At 35.2% G+C, this 23985-nt stretch overlaps 2 protein-coding genes and 1 pseudogene across 2 annotated transcripts; 2 read left to right on the top strand and 1 right to left on the bottom strand.

Moving 5' to 3' along the window:
* The first annotated feature begins 8253 nt into the window (after nucleotides 1-8253).
* On the top strand, nucleotides 8254-11914 carry LOC18031368 (annotated as a pseudogene).
* Nucleotides 11915-15588: 3674 nt separating this feature from the next.
* On the top strand, nucleotides 15589-19516 carry LOC18031365 (primary amine oxidase 2). Its single transcript, XM_006419841.2, has 5 exons — nucleotides 15589-16355; nucleotides 17867-18248; nucleotides 18360-18473; nucleotides 18664-19202; nucleotides 19299-19516. Exons 1-5 carry the CDS (start codon nucleotides 15589-15591, stop codon nucleotides 19501-19503), a joined length of 2007 nt encoding a protein of 668 aa, XP_006419904.1. The 3' UTR covers nucleotides 19504-19516.
* Nucleotides 19517-19788: 272 nt separating this feature from the next.
* On the bottom strand, nucleotides 19789-23558 carry LOC18031345 (G-type lectin S-receptor-like serine/threonine-protein kinase LECRK2). Its single transcript, XM_024192132.1, has 2 exons — nucleotides 21684-23558; nucleotides 19789-20280 (listed from the first exon to the last, which is right to left on the bottom strand). Exons 1-2 carry the CDS (start codon nucleotides 23556-23558, stop codon nucleotides 19789-19791), a joined length of 2367 nt encoding a protein of 788 aa, XP_024047900.1.
* Between the last annotated feature and the right edge of the window lie 427 nt (nucleotides 23559-23985).

Consider the following 23985-nt stretch of genomic DNA (forward strand, 5'->3'; position numbering starts at 1 on the left):
GGAAAAAAATTTAATTACCTTTTAATATTAATCATTTTAGGAACTGAAATAAAAAAATAAGAATTTTTTTTAATGTAAAACACATTAATTAATTTTTAGATTATGAAATTCATAGTGATTTATAATAAAATTAAATATCCATGTTTACCCATGAATATATCAATATTCATATTGGATAATTATATACCTACACATGGATGGATAATAATTATATTCAACAAAATTTTGTCATTCCTAATTGACATGACTATGATCAATAAAATAATTGTGTCATGTTGACCATTCAAAAATATTTTTTTAATGTTATATTCATTTTGGATTTATGGGTCACCGTTGGACAACAGCACCATGGCCATGACCAATTTCTTTTTTATTTTAATTTGTTAGTGAAATAGACTTTTTTTTTTTAAAATTCTAGCAATTTATGTTAAAGGTGAATAAAATTGGATTTGAAAAGGTTTATATCAATCCGATCAGATTTGAGGTTGATCAGGTTGAGAAAAAGGTCATTCTAACTCAAACCGAATTTAAAATCTGACCCGATCTGTTTGGATTGGACCGGATCAAAATATCGGTGTGAAATTAGATCAGATCGGGTCAGGTCAATTCACATTAAATATGAGGTCAATTCACATTAAATATGAAAAAAGCAAAGGCAAATTTGGAGAAGAAGCAGCAAGCTACTGGTGAGCCAAAAACAACCAAAAGAAGACCGTTGAAGTGTCAAAAACACCCAAAAGAAGTCCAAAGCCTGGTGGCAGCAACTAGTTTTCTTGTTTTCCATGTTTCTCACAACCTCGTGAGAATAATTAAATTAAGTTCAAATTATATTTATACCAGTACCTATAGAAATCCTTCAACATTTTAGCAGCTTATTTTGTATAAAAAGCCTTCCATTTCCGATTGACTTCATCCACAATCACTAAATATGGAGAATTAACATAATTTTTGAGGAATCATACAATTATTTTTTAAAGTTTTGCTCAATGGACTTCTACCAGTAAAAAGTACACACTAGAAAAAATATGGGTTGGAGCTTCGGGGAATTTGGCGAGGCGGAGAATCCTATAGAAGCGGTTGCGGTGGTTGGTGATTTGAGTGGCAACAACAGTCATGGTGCAACAGATCCGGTCGGAAAGTCACGGGCTTGCAATGGCTTCGCGCAATTGTCAGTGATTGCCAGTTGCATCTGTATTTGCATCTACCTTCTGTTGTGCCGTCAGTGGCCTTCGATCTGTGTTTCGTGTGTTGCCAGCTGCTGCTGCTGCATGTCTGTGATTGTGTGGTGGGACTGCTGTTGTTGTTGTGTTGTGTGTGAAGAGAAGAATATAGTGAGATTGAGTTGGATCAATTAGAATTAGGTTTTTTTTTTTTTTTCACTTAACTTTTCTTTTGGTCCAATGAAATCTAGATAACTATCCAATTAGGTTGAGTAAATAATCTGATTCGAATTCTTTTTTGGATCGAATCAAGTGGGATCGGGTTTGATCAAGTTATTTCTCCCTTATAATATGCATTGGCTTCTCTACATATATTGTAAATTGTAGGTGTAGGACTAATATGTGAAAATTTAAAAATTTTTAGTTTTTTTGTTTTTATAATAAATTACAGGACTCCATTATAGTTGACTTTAAAAAAAGACAAAAAAGGGTACCAAACCCCAGTTGCAAAGTAGTTTTGCCCTTATAAATATCTATAGTAGATAAGTGATTAACTATATGAATAAAAAATACATATATTTTCATTTCATCTTTTGGCTTTGATTAAGGGGCTTGTCTACCCTTGACTCACTGTCTTTTTTCCTTTTTACTTTCATAAATTTTGTTTATGTTTTATATATTGACACTTCTTTTTATTAAAATGAAAATCAATCTAGTTGACAAAAAAAGGATAAATTATAATATATATTTTTTGTCTTTTAGTTTTTTTTTAATCTTTCAGTGCATGATTTATCTTGAAAATTATAATATTTCATATTTCACATGATAAATGTTATGTAATCATATACTAGCTCACTTAATTCTTTGGACGCATGTGAAAATAGTAGAAAAAAATAAATCTTATACTGCCCAGATTGTACAGAAAATATTGTTTTGTCTGTTGAACACGTGGCCGGTCAATATGTTTCCAGTATATGGTCCAACTTTTTCAACACTTCAATACGTGGCTGTTTAATATATTTCCAGCATATGGTCCTGCCATGTTTTGACAGTTAACAATGGTTGTGGCAAATTCTCAATGATTAATCTTTGATGGAGAGATGAAATAAAGCGAGATGTTGAGATGGTTTTGGTCCCTGCAGCTTGTAATAAAAAAGAAACTACACCATCACGGTTGATTACTAAAGCTACAGAAGCATCAAAATCGGAAATCAAAGAGTTGTAAAGAATACATCAATGGCTGGAGGTTAGATTCTCAAACTTCCGCATTTAGTTTTTAAAGCATGTTTTGTATTATTCGGAAATATGCTTACAGTTGGTATCAGAGCATGTTTTACCTCTGTCTTAATGTGTTATGTTTTTAGTGATAAATGCAAAAATATCCGAATTTATTTTGTAAATTTAAAGTCATGTTTTTTACATATTATTATAATTATAATTGTTTTAAATCATTAGGAAATGGATTCCTGATAGTTATATGGTTTGAAACATTTAATTTGGTATTGGTAAATCATAAATAAAGTTGGGTTTGTAAAACGGGTCATTCGGGTTCAAATATGAATAGTAAAACGATTTTTCCCACAAGAATTTATATTATATTTGTATGTTTAATTAGGATGAAATATCAAACTATTTTGTTAATGTATCCACATGAATTAAAAATTGGAATATGGTTTGATAGTTTTATCATAAAGATATATGTGAATCTACTTGAATTAAAACTTTAGCCCACATGCAAGTTTTATGTCATTTTATTCATATTTTTGTAACATGATTTACATTAGTAAAACATGATATCTCTATATTGGCCTAAATTTATAATATAAGCATGTGTTTTAATCTAATGCAGTTGTACAACCTGCGAGTTTTTTTGAAATTAAGTGTGATATTCCCGAGTTAAATGGTGATAATTATAAAGTTTGGAAGGAGAGAATTCTTCTTCATTTAGGGTGGACGGATATTGATTATGCTATTCGGAAAGACGAACCACTTATTGATGATAACAACATTGAAGTTGATATTGCTCTTTATGACAAATGGGAGCGATCTAATCGCCTCCGTGTGATGTTCATAAAGACTAAAATCTCTGCTGCTATTCATGGTTCGGTCGATCAACATAATGATATCCGGGCATTACTGAAGACAATTGATGAACAATTTATGACTTCAGATAAGGCACTTGCAAGTACCCTAATAATGAAGTTCTCATCTATGAAGCTCACTAATGTTAGAGGTGTGCGTGAGCACATCTTGCAGATGAGGGACATTGCAGCTCAGTTAAGACTTCTTGAGGTTGATATGTCTGAAACCTTTCGTGTGCATTACATACTGAATATACTTCCACAGTAGTATGAACCCTTCAAAATTTCATATAACACACATAAGGATAAATGGTCAATTAATGAATTAATGATCATGTGTGTTCAAGAGGAAGGGAGGCTAATAATGGAAGTTGGTGAAGGTGCATACATTGTAATACAAGGAAAGAACAAGTTTTAAGCCAAGAAGAAAGGGAAAGGTAAAATACCTCCCCAAGAAGAAATTAAAAAACAATCCAAGTTTTTTTTTCTGTAAAAAGAAAAGACACATGAAGAAAAATTGTCCAAAATTTCAAAAATGGCTTGAGAATAAAGGTAAATAAATCTCTTTTGTTTGTTATGAATCTAATATGGTTGATGTTAATCATAAGACATGGTGGATTGACTCTGGTTCTACAATCCATGTAACAAATACCTTGCAGGGTTTGCAAAACCTAAGGAAGCCATTGAGAAATGAACAGTGCATTTATTCTGGAAACAAGATGCGTTCACATGTGGAGGCAATCGGAACATGTAGTTTGATTTTGAGCAGTGGTTTTGTTTTAAATTTGGAAAAGACATTTTATATTCCTAGTTTTTCTAAAAATTTGGTTTCAGTTTCAAGGCTTGTACCACTCGATTTTTCCTTTAATATTTTAAATAAGTTTTGTAATATATATTATAATTCTGAACTTGTTGAGAATGGTGCATTATCTTATGGACTTTTTCGTTTTAATTTGCAAAACAATGCCTCTTACACTTCAATGCATGTTAACGCTGGTATTAAACAGTGTGTTATAAATGAAAATTCCTCTATTTTGTGGCATCAGATACTTGGTCATATCTCCATAGAAAGAATCAAAAGATCAGTAAATGATGGAGTACTTGATACTTTAGATTTTACTGATTTTGATACTTGTGTGGACTGCATAAAGGGAAACCTGACCAACAAGAGAAATAAAGGTGCTCAGAGGAGTTCAGAAATATTAGAAATCATACATTCAGATATTTGTAGTCCAGACATGGACTCATATAGTCAGAAATACTTTATCTCTTTTATAAATGATTACTCACGATACATGTATCTCTATTTACTTAATCATAAAAGTGAAGCATTAGATGCTTTTACGGTATTTAAAGCAGAATGAGAGAAATAATGTGTAAAGCAAATTAAGATCGTGAGAACTGATAGAGGTGGGAAATATTATGGTAGATACACAGAGAATGGGCAAGCACCTGGTCCATTTGCGAAGTTTCTTCAACAGCGTGTGATTGTTGCCCAATACACTATGTCTGGTTCTCCAGACCAGAATGGTGTAGCAGAAAGAAGAAATCAAACTTTACTAGGCATGGTGCGCAGTATGCTTATTGCTTCTAAACTTCCTAAATTCTTGTGGACTGAAGCTCTCAAGATGGCTGCGTATATATTAAACCGAGTTCCAACCAAGGCGGTCTCTAAAACGCCATTTAAGTTATGGAAAGGTTGGAAACCGAGTTTGCGACATATACGTGTTTGGGGATGCTCGTCTGAAGTGAGAATTTATAATCCACAAAAAAAGAAGTTGGACCTAAGGACCATTAGTAAGTATTTCGTTGGATATGCTGAAAGGTCTAAAGAGTACAGATTTTACTATCCATCTCATAGCACTAGAATTGTGGAATCAAGAAATGCAAAATTTCTTAAAAATAACTTGATCAGTGAGAGCGATCAATCTCAGAATATTATTTCTGAGAAAGATCATTCAGATGCTCAACTTTCCACTTCAAGTGATATATTGATTGTTATTCACAACACTTCTCAAGTTCAAACAAGTGTTGTGCAACCAATTGTTGAAGTTCCACAAGTTGTTGATAATAATCCAGTAGATTAGGCTACTCAGGAATTACCTGAAACCCTTGAGCAACCAATTGAACAACATACTCCTCAGGAGAATGTTGGTCCAACATTAAGAAGATCTACTAGAATAAAGAAACCAGCAATTTCTAGTGATTATAAAATGTATCTACAAGAATCTGACTATAATATTGGAGCAAAAAATGATCCTGAATCTGTTTCACAAGCCATGAATTCTAAAGAATCATATTTATGGTATAATGCCATGAATGAAGAGATGAGTTATATTTCATCCAACGGAGTCTGGGATCTTGTTGAGTTACCTGATGGTGTAAAAGCCATAGGATGTAAATGGGTCTTTAAGACAAAGAAAGACTCATTAGGTAACATTGAAAGATATAAAGTAAGACTCGTTGCTAAATGATTCACTCATATAGAAGGAATCAATTACAAGGAGACTTTTTCTCATGTATCAAAGAAAGATTTTTTTGGTATCATTATGGCATTAGTTACTAATTTTGATTTGGAACTGCATCAAATGGATGTGAAAACAACCTTTCTTAATGGAGATCTAGAGGAAGAGGTTTATATGAAACAACCAGAAGGATTTTCCTCTAGTGATGGTGAAAATTTGGTGTGCAAGTTTAAGAAATCCATATATGGATTGAAACAAGCCTCCCGTAAGTGGTATTTAAAATTCCATGATGTTATCTTTTCATTTTGATTTGTGGAGAATCTTATGGATCAATGTATATGCCAAAAGGTCAGTGAGAGTAAGATTTGTTTCCTTATTCTATATGTGGATGATATTCTACTTGCATCCAATAATAAAGGATTCATTTGTAAAGTAAAACAATTTCTCTCTGAGAATTTTGACATGAAGGATATGGGTGATGCATCTTATGTCATAGGCATTAAGATCCATAGAGACAGATTTCGAGGAATTTTGGGCTTGTCTCAAGAAACTTATGTCAATAATAAGATCTTGGAGAGATTTCAGATGAAAAATTGTTCACTTAGTATAGTTCCCATTGTGAAGGGTGACAGGTTCAATTTGAACCAATGCCCCAACAATGATTTTGAAAGGGAACGAATGAAAAATATTCCATATACATCTGCTGTTGGAAGCTTGATGTATGCTCACGTCTGTACAAGACATGACATAGCATTTGCTGTTAGCATCTTGGGAAGATATCAGAGTAATCCAGGTTTAGACCACTGGAAAGCTGCAAAGAAAGTAATGAGGTACCTTCAAGGGACTAAGGATTACATGCTTATGTTTAGACGAACTGATAATTTGGAAGTAATTGGCTACTCCGATTCAGACTTTGCTAGCTGTGTTGATTCACGAAAATCAACATCTGAATATATTTTTATGCTCGCCAGTGGAGCTATATCTTGGAGAAGTACAAAGCAAACTTTGACTGCTACTTCCACTATGGAGGTTGAGTTCGTTTCTTGTTTTAAGGCTACCTCGCATGGTGTATGGTTGAAGAGTTTCATATCTAGGCTTATAATTGTGGATTCAATCTCAAGGCCATTAAGGATATATTGTGACAATTTAGTTGCAGTTTTCATGGCTAAAAATAACAAAAGCAAAAGTCGAAGTAAACAAATCGACATTAAATATTTAGCCATAAGGGAACGTGTTAAAGAGAAGAAAGTGGTCATTGAACATGTTAACACTGAATTGATGATTGCTGATCCTTTAATAAAAGGCATGCCACCACAGAAGTTTAAGAATCATGTAGACCGAATGGGACTTGGTTCCATCATATAATTTTCATTGTATATACAATGTAATATAAATGAGACTCTTTGTTTTATTTATTGTGATCTTTTTTCATCTTTATGTGCACATTCAATTATATTGAGAAAATATCAATTTTATTGGACCAAGAATAAACATGGGGTTTATTCATTAAGTTAAGTTAACATACATGGCTAGTATTTAAAGAATAATACATTGTGATACATGGAAGATAATACTCGTTTATAGAGGACCTATCGCCATGATTCATGTATTATCCTTTTAAATCTAAATAATTGAATGTCATATTGATTGAAATGTATGAACCAAGTGGGAGAATGTTGAACACGTGGCCGGTCAATATGTTTCCAGCATATGGTCCAAATTTTTCAACACTTCAATACGTGGCTGTTTAATATATTTCCAGCATATGGTCCTGCCATGTTTTGACAGCTAACAGCAGCTGTGGCAAATTCTCAATGATTTATCTTTGATGGAGAGATGAAATATATTGAGATGTTAAGATGGTTTTGGTCCCTGCAGCTTGTAATAAAAAAGAAACTACACCATCACGATTGATTACTGAAGCTACATAAGTATCAAAATCGGAAATCAAAGAGTTGTAAAGAATACATCAATGGCTAGAGGTTCGATTCTCAAACTTCCGCATTTAATTTTTAAAACATGTTTTGTATTATTCGGAAATAAGCTTACATTGTCTACCATATATTTCACCGTCTGGGGTACGTTTGAAAGTGAAATAGAGTTCTATAAATGACGAGACGTAGAAAGTGAAAGGGTTATGGACTCAAATTGATGAGACGATTGTTTTGGGCACATCGACTTGAACTCTCATAATATCTGAACTCAATAAACTTTTTTCTTACTAGATATAAATTTCGTTATGTTGTGTATAAATATATGACGTGAAAAATGACAATATTTATTTTCGTCGGATTAGTTAGTTCTTCAAAATAGAAAAAAAAAGATGGATACACATCGTAGAGTGAATAAATTTGCGTCTTATAATTACTATTGACATTTTTGATCACCAATAAAATATTTGTGAGTAAATTATATTTCATTTCCAACGTAAACAATTAAGCATATGCTTGAGAAAGAAAATTATCACAAGCTGGCCATAGACCAAAATGCTTATTTAAAGGAGCGCGCGAGCTTAGCTGCTCCAGCATTCCTCTCAGAAAGATCACAATGGATTCAAAATTAAGATTATTGCTTTTCTTCTTCTGCTTCGTCGTTTCTATCTTACCAATCTCAATTTCTAAGAAGCGCCCACTAGACTCTCTATCCCCTGCTGAGTTCACCCTCGTTCAAACCATTGTCAAAACCTCATACCCTAGCAACAACCTAAGCTTCCACTACGTAGGCTTGGACGAGCCAGACAAAGCTGTTGTGTACTCATGGCTATCAAATTCCAAAATCAAAATCCCTCGCAGAGCCATTGTCATTGGTTGACAAAACAACCAAACTCATGAAATCATCGTAGACTTGTCGAGACGTTCGATAGTTTCTGATAAAGTTTACACAGGACACGGATTCCCTTTACTCACCTTAGAAGAGCAACGCACTGGAGCTGCCCCGGTGCTGGCATATGAGCCGTTTAAAGCATCAGTGAAGAAGAGGGGACTCAATATATCTGATGTGGTATGTTCTTCTTCGACGGTTGGTATGGCGAAAAGGAGAGTAAGAGAGTGCTCAAGTTCCCGTGTTTTTACACGGATCAAGGAACTGTCAATATGTTTTTGAGGCCAATCGAAGGGATAACGATTGTTGTTGATATAGAGGAGATGAAGGTAACTCAGTACAATGACAGGGAGGTAGCACCGATACCAAAATCCGAGCCCACTGAATACAGATGGTCGAAGCTGAAGCCGCCGTTTGGTCCACGGCTTAATAGCGTAACCACCTTGCCAACGGGACCTGGGTTCAAGATTGATGGCAACACTGTCAAGTACGTCTTGTTTGATTAATCACTCTTTGTTTAATTCTTAATTATCAAAACATCGCTATTAATTGTTTCTTTTCTACACTAATTTACTAATTACTAGTTTTTCTGATTGTCATCAAAACACACAACGTGGATTAACCATTGTTAATTCCTTTGACATGGTATTAGAGGAAAAATCTCATTTTTTTATTCTCAGTAAACTCTATTTCAATTTTTATTTCTTAGCTCGAGGTCTATCTGCTTAGGTTTTTGGTCAAAATAATTTATCTAATATGGCCCATTAATTATTGATGATTTTCAACTTATGTATGTGAGTGCTGGATAACCCATATATAGACCCATTAGCTAGCTGCATCGGAATTTATTTATTTATTTATTTTCAAAATTTCAAGAATTGAGACTTGGTATAGGGCAATAGAAAAAAAGAAGTTTATTTATTTATTTTTATGACCATTCTATTCTACGATTCTCCACACTAGTTGAGATTTTAGTATTTATATAGGTACTGGAAAAGACTTCTGAGGGGAACGTTGCCACCAGTAATCAATTAGCATGCTTCATTTGGATAATGGATAACGACATAATCAAGCACACGAAAAACAGTCTTTTTATCCTAGTCTTGTTACACTAATAACTTTGCGACATATCATATAATCAAATTAAAAAAAAAACACACACACAAACGTCTTTTAATCGTTCCTTTGAAGAATTGCTTTCTTGTGTAGAATTTAGAAAACATAAACTAAGACTTAGTCAATAGTTTTTTTAAAGGATTTATTATTTTTTAATATAAATTTATTTAATTAGAAGACCTTTGAAAAGTTTAATTACAAAACAAAGTTAAAAAATCTGTCCACATCCCCTCATCAATCCAAGCTAGTTAGGCGACTTTGCGAATCCTCCCCATGTCGCCTGATCTATTACAGTCAATGAAAGCCACATCTTCATAAAACCCATGTAAACTTAAAATGGACTTGTAAGGAGGGCTCCCATTGGATTAATAGTTTTAGCTCATGTGGGAATTCAATACCGTAACAAGCAACAAATATGACTAAAACTGATTGCTTGTGTGCTACTTGATTAGATGGGCAAATTGGGTGTTCAACGTTGGATTTGATGCTCGAGTGGGTACAATAATTTCGACAGCTTCAATTTACGATGTTGATATGCACAAATATCGACGAGTTCTGTACAGAGGATTCATATCAGAGCTGTTCATACCATATCAGGATCCAAGAGAGGAATGGTATCATATAACGTATTTTGATAATGGTGAATTTGGATTTGGTCAATCTGCAGCGCCTTTAGAGCCCCTCAAAGATTGCCCGCCAAATGCAGTATTTATAGATGGTTATTTCACCAGCCAAGATGGTGCACCAATTCAAACTCCTAACGCTATTTGCATTTTTGAACGTCATACAGGCGATGTCATGTGGCGTCACACTGAGGCAGAAATGCCAGGAGATGTAATTTTTTTTTTTTAACAATCTAATTTGAATGATTTCTAATTTTTTATTTTCCTTTGTGTTGCAGGTAAGAGAGGTGAGGCCGGAGGTGAGCCTAGTGGTGAGGATGGTTGCAACTGTTGGTAACTATGACTATGTAATTGACTGGGAATTCAAACCCAGTGGATCCATCAAATTGGGGGTACTTTTTTTTGCTCAATACTCTATGGTTCATACTTATTTTATTTAAATTATTTTTTAACACAATTATTTATAATTATGGGCTACTACTAAGACTGTATATATCTATGGGAATCATATCAATTTAAATAACTTCTATTATTGTGCAGTTTAAATTAATTCAATTCTTATACTGTCCACAGCACTAATATTCCAGACATAGTTACCTCTATTTAATTAGAGGGGAAAGATTTTTCAGTCTCCTTAAGGACTCGTGCCTCTCTTCCGGTTTATATTCAAAATGCATATATGTCTTACCAAGAATTGCAAATTAAAAGCCACAACTCACAGCACCTCCATTACAAATGGGTTGGAAAAGTCCAATAATTAGTAAACTAATAATACTTAATTAGTGTTCATATGTAAGTGCAAAGTGAGGCCAGTAGAGTACACTCATATAGATCAGATAAAAGAGGATCAACAGGGGAAATTGGTAGCAGATAATACTATCGGGGTCAATCACGATCACTTCTTGAACTATTATCTTGATCTTGATATTGATGGTTATGCCAATTCCTTTGAGAAGACCAAATTGGTTACCAGGCGAAACACAAAAGCTAATACACCAAGAAAGAGTTATTAGACTGTTGAAAAAGAAACAGCTAAGACTGAATTTGAAGCTCGGCTTAAGCTTGACACAAAGCCAATGGAATTTGCAATGGTGAATCCAAATAAGAAAACTAAAATTGGGCACCCTGTTGGCTATCGCCTGCTTCCAGGATTAGTCGTAGGTCCGCTGCTAACGGATGATGATTATCCACAAATCCGAGCCGGCTTCACTGATTATAATATTTGGGTTACCCCATATAACAAGTCAGAAAAATATTCAGGAGGAAACTATGTTTATCAAAGCCATGGTGATGATACCTTATTGCAATGGACTGACGGGTATAATCCCAATCTCAAACTTTTTGTAAGATGTAATGTTTTAATTAGCTAGGCTAATTCTGCATAGCATAACATACAAACCATTTGAATGTGCAGGAATAGGGAGATTGAGAACAAGGATATAGTACTTTGGTACACTATGGGCATTCATCATGCTCCTTGCCAGGAAGATTTTCCGGTGATGCCAACAGTGAGTGGTGGATTCGAGCTCCGACCAACTAATTTCTTTGAATATAATCCAGTGCTTAAAGTGATTCCTCCGAAGCACGTACAATGGCCTAATTGCACCGGCAAACACCAGCCAGTTTCTACTTTAAATATTTGGTGGTAAATTTATTTGATGCCATTTAAAACAAGTGTGTGTGATACCTGAACTACCAACAATGGTCAAGGCATCTGTTGTTTATTTCTACTTCAAAAACACATTTTATATTCATGCCCCTCAGTTTCTGTCTGAATTTTTCTTCTTGTTTGTATCAAGTTTTTGATCAAGGCCTTTGTTATTTGGCTTGATTTTACTGCTGCGTTTTAAATAGAATAAACTCAAGACTCTTGCTCTTTACAGACAAACAGTCAATACTATCCTGATTGTTATAAGTTGTTTTGAGCATTCAGAGTACCAGTGTTCCTTATTTATCAAATGCCCTAAATTTTGAAGTGGATGCCCGCTAGCTTAACTTATGCCCACTATCTTAATTTATAGTTAAAAATCAAAATTAAGAATTAATTATTATCTCAAGTTTATATTTTAACTCGGGGATTTTGTCGACCAAACGTGGGATATTTCCCTATCAGAATGCACGGTAAATCCCACCATTCCCATTACCACTCAAAATCACTCAATACTGAAGGGTTCCTGGCCACCAACTCAAGATTTCTAGGGATCATACAACTTAAAAACCCACTCTGAAAGAGAAAGATCGTCCGTCCTTATCTTCAACTTGAAGAATATTGATATATTATTACAATATTATGCATGAGCCATTATCAACTTTTGGACGCTTTTGTCCTAATTACACACACGCACACACACACAGAGGGACGGTTTGAGCCCCCACTGGCCAAAAAAAAATATTTAAAAATAAAAGAGAAAAATATTTTAATTTTTTAATTAATTCCCATTAAATTTATTGAAATAGTCACTTAAATATAAACCCTCATAAAATTTAAACTTTGACTTTTAAGAAATATAAAAACATGTATTTTAATTAAAAATAATGATAGCCCACCACCCAAAATATTTTCTATTCTAAAAAATATGGTTAATTCTTCCAGTTTATATAATAATAGTAGAACGAACGTTTTCAATAATAAAACTCATGAAGAATCATCTTTGGAATCAGATGGGATAAGTGATAGTTTGGTTGTTTATATAGGAAACAATAAATTTAATAATATTGATAATGAGTCTATTGCATAACATTTTTAAAATATAAAAATGCGTAGAGACTAATTATAAATGTATTAGCAAATATTCTATATATTCAAAATTTTAGTTTTTTATATTTATTATTATCTAATTTAGCCCCCGCTAAATTATTTTGCTAGATCCGCCATTGCGCGCGCGCGTGAGCGCACACACACACACACACACACACATATATATATATATAATTTTCAAATTCTAAGGAAAAGACAAGTACAAATATATTCATATAATTTTCAAAAACAGTGGGAAAGTACAAAATATGATTCAAATTTAAATTCAATCGGACAAGGGGCACCTGGTGGTCCTGTGTGGCTGTGCATGAGTCCCCCTTCCCACCTCCCACTCCGGTGGTCCTCTGTGTGGCTCCAGCACTGCGAATGAGTTCCTTTGATAAGTCACTTCCAAAATCAATATCATACCACAAATCAAAACGTTCATCAAATGGAGAAAAATCTTAGCGGCATATATTGACTTTGTTAAAGAGATTTGCATCATTGGACAAGAATTTTCTCCTACCGTTTTTTCTCACCTAATATCTCATATTAAAGTAAGAGATAAGATTGAATTTTAAATTTTGATTTTGACAATCAAGTCAATTTTTTTTCATTTTATTTACAATTAATTAAGCTTATTTTTTTTTCTCTAGATTTAATGGTGCATTTACTTCATGGAATGAGAATTGTGTGGAATGAGAATAAGCTGGGAATATGAATGGACATGAATATGAATAAGGAATGGGAGTAAGATTCCACTGTTTCCTTAGCAAAAATAAATGGGAACGGGAATGTGATTGATGTGTTTACTTGGTAAAATAAATGAGAATGAGGAATGAGAATGAGGAATGAGAATGAGAATGAGAATCAATTTATCAAAATATCCATAATATTAAATAATGTAATTTTTATTAACTAAATACATATATAAATATTATTATAAAAATTATATTAATTAAAAAAATAAAATTAATAATAATAAATGTTAATAATGATAATATTAATAAAAATAAAAATAACGATAATTAAGAATAACTAAAATAAGAAAGTCAATAATAATAATAATAATAATAATAATAATAATAATGACATTTAAAATAATAAAATTAATAGATTTTGATGATAATAATAATAAATGTTAATAATGATATGTTAATAAAAATAATAATAACAATAATTAATAATAAATGTTAATAATGATAATGTTAATAAAAATAATAATAACTATAATAATAATAATAAATGTTAATAATGATAATGTTAATAAAAATAATAATAACTATAATAATAATAATAAATGTTAATAATGATAATGTTAATAAAAATAATAACAACAATAATTAATAATAACTAAAATAATAAAGTTAATAAAATTTATTATTAATAATAATAATGACATTTAAAATAATAAAATTAATTGTTATTTGAACAAGGGTAATTTGAAAAATATGAAAAAATTAGAGGGATACAAATGTAAATTTGTGTTCTTTCTCATTCCTTCATTCTCATTCCTAACACTCCATGGGAATTATATATATAGATATTGTGTGTGTGTGTGTGTGTGTGTGTGTGTGTGATTTCAGTAAATTAACATTTAGAGGCATATAAAAAATTATTACTATATTATAAAGTATTTAAATTATTAAAAAAACCCAAAAGTTTGAAACAATATCTCTAAACCCTAAACCCACAAACTATTATACAATACAAAAATTCTCAAATTTAAGTATACAATACAAAAATTCATTAAAAAAAACCCACAAATTATTATCTAAAAATAACAATTATATTTCATATTATCATTCAACACAAGCTCCAATATAAGATTTTCATTTCATTCGCCATCGTTGGCACCAATCCAACATGATGTCTACGATAATGATTACAATTAATATTTTCTAAAGAATAATACTTTTTAAATATTAATTCGAAAAAAATTATAATAATGAAATAATCCATGCATTAAGTTAATTAAAGAAAAATAGACCATAAAAAACACTTTGGTTATTTGTCACTTTGCATAATTGTATTATTTTCTTTATATATTTTTTAAATTTAAATATTTTTTAATTAAAATTAAATTAAAATATTTAAAAAAATTGCGAGTCTAGCGTATCCGCTGAATATTAAGTTAATACCAAATCCACCCGCATCCAAGTGCGGGTTTCACTTGAGTATGTTTTGTTGAATTTGAGGTTATTATTGTAAATTTATATATTGAATATTTGTGATTTTAAATGTACAAATCCGTAAAAAATCCACCGAATACCATTACGGGTTTGGTAATTGTCAAAACCCGCAACATGTGAGTTTTCTTAAAAAAATTAAAACCCGCTACGGGTTGCAGGTGGGTTTGATAATTTAAATTTTGTGCGGGTTTGGGTTTAGTAATGACAAACCCGCTGCGAACGGTGCCCATTACCATCCCTACCAACCCCTTACCTTAATTTAAAAAAAACAATTAGTTCATATTTTATCCATTGAATTAATCCACGTGAGAGATGAGATTCTCATAAGCTACAAGTGGTTGCTTATTAAAGGAGCATGCTAGCTTAAGCACTCTTCACAAAACAATCACAATTAATGGATTCATCAAAATTGATGGCGTTGCTTTTCTTACTCTTCTCTGTTACTGCTGTCCTACCAATCTCGAGTTCTAAGCGGCACCCATTAGACTCACTAAGACCTTCTGAGTTCACCCGCGTTCAAACCATTGTCAAAACCTCATACCCTAGCAACAACCTAAGCTTCCACTACGTAGGCATGGACGAGCCAGACAAAGCTGTTGTGTATTCATGGTTATCAAATTCTAAAACCAAATTCCCTCGCAGAGCCATTGTGATTGCCCGACACAACCACCAAACTCACGAGATCATCGTAGACTTGTCGAAACGTTCGATAGTTTCTGATAAAGTTTACACGGGACACGGCTTCCCTTTACTCACCTTAGAAGAGCAACACGCTGGAGCTGCCCTGGTGCTGGCATATGAGCCGTTTAAAGCATCAGTGAAGAAGAGGGGACTCAATATATCTGATGTTGTGTGTTCTGCTTCGACGGTTGGTTGGTATGGCGAAAAGAAGAGCAAGAGAGTGCTCAAGTTCCCGTGTTTTTACACGGATCAAGGGACTATCAATATGTTTTTGAGGCCAATCGAAGGGATAACGATTGTTGTTGATATAGAGGAGATGAAAGTAACTGAGTACAACGACAGGGAGGTAGCTCCGATACCAAAACCCGAGCCCACCGAATACAGACTGTCGAAGCTGAAGCCACCTTTTGGTCCAAGGCTTAATAGCGTCGCCACCTCGTCAACGAGACCTGGGTTCAAGATTAATGGCAACACTGTCAAGTAAGTCTAGTCGACTAATTACCCTTTTGTTTATTGTATAAATATCCTAATTAAAGGTAATGCCATACTTAAATACTGGCATACAGAGGGCTTTTAAATTGGAAAAACTTATCTTGGGTGCTTCAAAAACATTGCACACTTGACCAACAAAGTGTTGGCTCCACTGGCAATGGAGTCTCCTTAAGTGGCTTGACTGGGTTTGCTCCCTAGTTTGAGTCGCAGGGAAGTCGCCTTTGTTGGGAGAATCTGTGCCTCCCGATTCGAGCGGTGACTTCTAATATATGTTATGATACAGGCTTAAAGGTGCCTCCCACAGTTGAGGCACTCCCCAAAATACCTCGTGGTTAAGACAAAAAAAAAAACATTGCACACTTGCTATTAATTTCTCATTATGTATTTATTTAAACTAATTATAAAGTAATTAATACATATCACAAAAAGTGCATGAAAAAAAAAACGAGGGTCTTAGAGTGACGGGTGCTCATAAATAATTGGACACAAAAACGTCATGATCTCCTCCCACCCACATTTTGGACCAGATAATGCCCCCCTTCCCATCCTACTAAATATTACGCCTATCTCGTTTCCAAAATAGTTCTTTTTGTGAATGAGTTTTGACTTATCGTAGTTCGATTTAGTTAAAATTTTCAATAAATACAAGCTAAATCATCTAACGACATCATCATCTTGACTATATATATACATGTTCGATATATTAGAGTGTCCTAATCTTTTAAATTGCATTCATTGCAGATAATAGTTCAGATTTATGATTCAAAGTACGAAAAATTGTGTGAATAGTGTTTCCACGGTTGCTGGTGCTGTTGAGTGTTTTAGTCTAGTTTAGTTTTAGGTTCGAAAATAGCTGAAATTGAAAATGTAATATAATTAAAATATCTTTCAAAATTAAAATATAAATATAAACAGAAAAAAAAAATTATGACTGTCCTACTACTGTCCCATAAAAAATGACAGGATATTTTTTTATGTTGATCCCATCTCAAGAAGGTCTTTAGTACAGTAGAAATATTATTTTGAGCAAAACTATGGTACCACTTCTTTTGGGTAAAATTATGGTACTGTAATGGTACCATACCGTAGCTGGATCCAGTCATTGGATTCAGCCTACAGTGATCCCCATAATTGAATGCAGCTGTGGTATGGTACCATAACTGGACCCTATTATTTTTTATTTATTTGCTATTTATCACACACACATATATATATATATATATATATATTAATTAGTTGAAATATAAAAAATAAAATAAAAAAACTCCAAAAGTACCTAAAAATTTCTTCCCGTTCCACTATCAATAGGTCGAGCGGCCACTCACCACTAAATTAAATCATAATAAATATATTTAGTATCAGTGTGCTGACGGTTTAGTGTGGATACATTTTTATCAGTCAATCACTATTATCGTTGTTGTTTTTTCTACGTGTTGTTTGAAGAGTTTAATTGCAAAGCAACAATTGAAACAAATTTAATGTCTCTGCCATTTAATCAGATGGGCCAACTGGGTGTTCAACGTTGGATTTGATGCGCGAGTGGGTACAATAATTTCAACGGCTTCAATTTACGATATCAATATGCACAAATATCGACGAGTTCTGTACAGGGGATTCATATCAGAACTATTCATACCATACCAAGATCCAAGTGAGGGATGGTACCACATAACATATTTTGATAATGGTGAATTTGGGTTCGGTCTAACAGCTGTGCCTTTAGAGCGCCTCAACGATTGCCCCGCTAACGCTGTATTTATGGATGGTTATTTTGCCAGTCAAGATGGCACACCAGTAAAAACGCCTAATGCCGTGTGCATCTTTGAACGACATGCCGGCGACGTCATGTGGCGTCACACTGAAGCAGAAATGCCAGGACATGTAACTTTCCTTTTTTATAATTTGGCCTCTTTTTAAGCAGTTTGGTTTGTTTGATTGATTGATTGATTGATTTAAAAAAAATAGATAAATAAAATTTTTATTGTGCTGCAGGTAAGGGAGGTGAGGCCAGAGGTGAGCCTGGTGGTGAGAATGGTAGCAACCGTTGGCAACTATGACTATATAATCGACTGGGAATTCAAGCCCAGTGGCTCCATTAAAATGGGGGTACATATAATTATTGCATTTGAAATTACTCACAAAAACACGTTACGTGTGAAAACACAAGAGTTTGATAAAGTTTATTTGATAGTTCGTGATTTCGATTGAAAGTTACAACACTCTAATGACAAAAATGTCATAAAAATATAATAATTGGGAGATTTTGTGATGTTAAAATGGTGATTTTATGCAACAGGTTGGTTTATCTGGAGTTCTAGAAGTGAAGCCAGTAGAGTATACTTATGTTGATCAGATAAAAGAGGATCAACATGGGACATTGGTGGCAGATAATTCTATTGCGATCAACCACGATCACTTCTTGAACTATTATCTTGATCTTGATATTGATGGTTATGCTAATTCCTTTGAGAAGACCAAATTGGTTACCAGGCGAAACACAAATGTTAATACACCAAGAAAGAGTTATTGGACGGTTGAAAAAGAAACAGCAAAGACTGAATTCGAAGCTCGGCTTAATCTTGACACAAAGCCAATGGAGTTTGCACTAGTAAATCCAAGTAAGAAAACTAAAATTGGGCACCCTGTTGGCTATCGCCTGCTTCCAGGATCAATCATAGGCCCGATGCTAATGGAAGATGATTACCCACAAATACGAGCTGGCTTTACCAACTATAATGTTTGGGTTACCCCATATAAAAAGTCAGAAAAATATTCAGGAGGAAACTATGTTGATCAAAGCCATGGTGATGATACCTTATTGCAATGGACTGACGGGTATAATCTCAATCTCAAACTTCTTGTAAGATGTTACGTTTTAATTGGCTAGGATAATTATTCATAGCTTAACCTACAAACCATTTGAATGTACAGGAATAGGGAGATCGAGAACACGGATATAGTACTTTGGTACACTATGGGCATTCATCATGCTCCTTGCCAGGAAGATTTTCCGGTGATGCCGACGGTGAGCTGTGGATTTGAGCTCCGACCAACCAATTTCTTTGAGTATAATCCTGTGCTTAAAGTGATTCCTCCGAAGCACGTACAACGGCCTAATTACACTGGCAAAAACTAGTCAATTTCTACTGCAAAATCGGTAGTAAATTTAGAACAAATGTGTAATTCCTGAACTACCAATGGTCAAGACCTGTGTTGTTTGATTTGATGTCAAGACCTTTGCTGTTTGATTTGATGCGTTGCGATAAATAAAGAAACAAAACTCATGGCTCTCGCTCTTTTGTCTTTATAACTAAGCATTCAAGTGACGGACACACAAGTTCAATTTTTTGACAAACTAGCTCATCATGGTGACAATGAACAAGGGTAAAACAGTAAATGAATTCAATCGAGAAAGAAAAAATTAGGACATTTGATCGTGTAGCAAAGGTGGCATCCCAACTTCCAGAGTACCTTCCAGCATATGTATGACTTTCTTCATTGAAGGCCTCAAATTTGGATCTGGATGATTGCACCATAAACCCACCATTGCCATTCTCTCGAACCTTTCGAGATCACTCAATACTTCAGGGTCATGGCTCACTAACACTTGAAGATTTCTAGAGAGCATACAGCTTATAACCCAATCTGAAAGCACAATGTCAACCTCTTCACTCTCTTCCTCCACTCGACTCAACTCTATGTGCCTTCTGCCACATATAATCTCCAGAAGCATTACACCGAAGCTGAAAACATCCACTTTGGTTGTTACTGGCACATTCCTTAGCCATTCTGGCGCCACATATCCCATCGTGCCTCTCTTATTAGTGTCAGTTCTTGTTTGGTCTTTATTCAATAGCTTGGAAATACCAAAATCTGAAATCTTGGCCATGTAATTCGTGTCTAGTGTTTTCAACTGATTTTGGGGTAGGAAAATCCAAAATCAATCTAGAACAATAAATTTATATTTTTGGAGGAGATGGGGTACCTCACTGGTTTATTGTGTGCGGTGCGGTGTATCTGAAATTCGGGGGAGGTGAGAAGGGGAGAGAGAGTGGTAACAATGGTGAAAGGTCAGAAACGAGAGAGGTGTCCTTCCAAATGAGTTTCACGCCTGCAAAACAGTGAAATAGAGGTTAGAGGTGAAGCCGGGGTACCCCGGCGTTCACACTCTGACGCTCAAGTTAGCAAACTTAAGCTTTTATGGCAAAGAGAGCTGGCTAGCCCTCTGTGAATTAGGGTTTAAGGTTGAAGAAAACCTCTTTTTTGGAGTGTGAGTGTTTTTGGTGAGTGAGAACCTCTTGGAGAATGAAACTTAGGCACCTTTATATATGGAGTACCTCAGCTGCCACGTGGCGTACCCTTTTTGGCTAACGTCCTTTTACCTTTTTATGATTTTTGAGCCGTTATGTGTATGTTCGCGGCGTATCTCATCCTTTGGAAACGTGGCGCGCGCTGGAGAGTGGTTCAAGGTACCTCTGCAGTAACTATCGGGTAGGCGGTTGAGGACCACTGCCCTTGGGACAGTGTCCTTCACTTTTAGCAGAGGTAGCAGGCGGCTGTCCCCCCCTTTTGGTACGACGCTCTTGATTCCTAATTCTGACAAAATCGAATAATATCTTTTAAAAGGTGGAGACGTTTCTCATGGCGGATATTTTTGGAGGATTCTCTTGCATCTGATCTGCCAGGTACCTCGAGTTACGTGGGGTACCCCTAATTGTGCGGGGTACCTCTATTTGTGTGGGGTACCTCGTATCATGTGGGGTACCTCGTATTATATGGGGTACCTCTAATTGTGCGGGGTACCTCTAATCAAGCAGGGTACTTCTAATTACGCCGGATATCTCTAATTGCGCAGGGTACTTCTAATCAAGCCAGAGACCTCTAATCACGCCGGACACCTCTAATCATGCGGGATACCTCTAATCACGCCGGGTACCTCTAATTATGCGAGGTATCTCTAATCAGGCCGGGTACCTCTAATCACGCGAGGTACCTCTAATTAGGCTGTGTACCTCTAATCACGCTGGGTACCTCTAATTATGCAGGGTACCTCTAATCAGGCCGAGTACCTTAAATTATGCTGGAGTTATTCCGGGTACCTCGAATTATACGGGGTACCCCAGTCTATGCGGGGTAACTCAAGTTACTCTTGAGTTATGCGGGGTACCTCTGACGGTGCCGGGTACCTCAAATCAGGACAGGTATCTCTAATCATGCGAGGTACCTCTAATCATGTCGGGTACCTCGGATTGCACTGAAGTTATTCCATTCGTCGACACGTGGCGTTCTGCTATCTTTCTTATTTTTCCCCCAAACATCTAGTAACACATTTTGTGGCTTGATGTCACAGTGGATAATTTGTGTCTCGCATTCTTCATGTAGATAGAGCAAGCCTCTAGCTACACCAAGAGCTATTTCAACTCTCTGCACCCACCCAGGCCTCTGTCCTTCGTGAAATAGAAAGTTAGAGAGTGTCCCATTTGGCATTAACTCATAAACCAAAAGCCTTTTATCTTCTTCACTGCAAAAACCCAACAATCTTACCAAATTCTTGTGATGAGTCCGACCAATTATCTTGAGCTCGGTCATGAATTCCTCATTTGTTTTCTCAATATCTTTCTCTAGCTTTTTCACTGCAATTTCAATCTGGGTATCTTTTAAGCGTAGGATTCCTCTGTAAACTTTTCCGGAAGATCCTGTACCTACGAGCTTACTAAATCCTTTTGTAGCTTCCTGCAATTCCTGGAACGTAAATTCTCGGAAGTTTATCTCCATGGAATTAGGATCGAAATAGTTCCTTCTTTTGATAAGTCCTCGAGCTGCAGGACTATAATAGATTGCGGCAACTCCGGACAACAAAGCACAGATGGCACTAAATATAAATCCAATTTTCAGTAAAAGCCGAGAATTGAAATTATTCTTCTTTTTACCTTCATGATTACTTGGATTGCTCATCTTTGTAGGCACCTTAATTATTGCCTTCATTCCTTTGGTAGAAGCACTCTTCCTCGCATTCAACAAAGGCATTCTCGTCTTGACACAAGTTGAACCCACCAAGGAGGCACCCAAGCTGTAGCAATCATCCATGACAGCCTTCCTGCACCCCTCCACATCAACGTTAGACACTCGTGCCAAATCTGCAAAATTATCAAACAAGAAGCCGGCATCATCCATGACCTCCACTGTAAAATTCTTGGAGGAAGTTTCAGCACAGTAGTTCACCACAGTTTCGGGATGGCATCCTTCTGACACATCACTGGGGTTTAGTGGAGTGTACCCGGGTATACAATTACAAGTCACCGTTTCATTATCAGATGACGTGCACATACCATAAACGCCGCAAATACAATTTACTATGCAAGGGTCATTAACAGCCCTCCACACTCTTGTCCATCTGCTGCTGGTTGATTTATGGTAAGCAAATTGCTGGAAATTGCCATGACCATCAATAGTTGCTCGATGGTAGTAGTCTTCAGTCGGAGTCATAACGTTTCTTGTTAAACGGAATATATTGTCACCAGTGCTATTAATAAGGTACATAAAAGCACTTTGATTGAAAATCAGACTCACATTGTTCAATGTTACAGTTCCTGTGTACCAATAACCAGGATCTGCAAAGTGATAGGCAGAAAGCACCAAGTTCCCATCAGCTTGCATTTCAAGCGTATAATTTCCTGTTGAATAATCTGCAGTTCCCCTCGAATTAGAATAGAGCTTTTTTCCAGTAAGTAAAACTTGTCCGGGTAGGATTGTGTCAGTTGGGAAATCAAAGCTGTCCCAAACTACAGCTGAATTGGCATTTTTCAACACAAAATTGCCATCATTTTGCATGAGAGCTAAACTAGCAGCTCCAGAATAAATTTGTTGAACACTACCATTGAAGTATGTGAGCAAAAGCTTTCCATCATTAGTTAATGTGATTTTGGATCCTGCTTCAGCTGGACTGTCGCGATCTGCCGCCCAAACGAGTGTTTTCTCTGGAATTTTGTCAAACCAGATTCCTAAAAGATAGAGCCCGCCGAAAAGAGAGTAGAACCCAAATGCAAAATCACCAGAGGGGGAGAGCCAGGAAGTATTAGATCCAGCAGTGATGCTAGATCCCAAGCTTATGTTTGGAGATGTTTGCCCATGAAGGCCATAGAATTTTAAAATTAGTGTTAAAACACAGGGAACTATTCTCTTGAGAGCCATGGAAAATTTGCTAGGAATCAAGAAACAAATCTCTGGCAAGATTTCTCCAGGAGTGGAGGGCGTTAAAAACTCGCGCCCACACACACCGCAACAGTACCAGGCCCCACCAGTGGTACTGTTGCTGTGTGTGGGCACAAGTTACGTTGAACGTAACTTAGTGCTTGCCGGAGGGGGAGAACCTAAGAACGCATTGCTCTAAGAAAATATACGCCGTCAAGGCATTGACCGAATATATCAACAACCCATGTGGAAAGTTAGGACTAAAAATTATATCAACACATTAATGCGGTCATCATTTCGAAGTTAAAATTAGGGGTGGGCAAAAAAACTGTGCACTAGAGAAAATCGAACCGAACCATTATGTTCGGACTGGTTTTAATTTTTAAAAAAATCAAAATAATGGTTCGTAAAAAAAACCGAAATGCAG

The sequence above is a fragment of the Citrus clementina genome, unplaced genomic scaffold (genome assembly GCF_000493195.1).
Source record: "Citrus clementina cultivar Clemenules unplaced genomic scaffold, Citrus_clementina_v1.0 scaffold_9, whole genome shotgun sequence".
Taxonomy (NCBI): domain Eukaryota; kingdom Viridiplantae; phylum Streptophyta; class Magnoliopsida; order Sapindales; family Rutaceae; genus Citrus; species Citrus x clementina.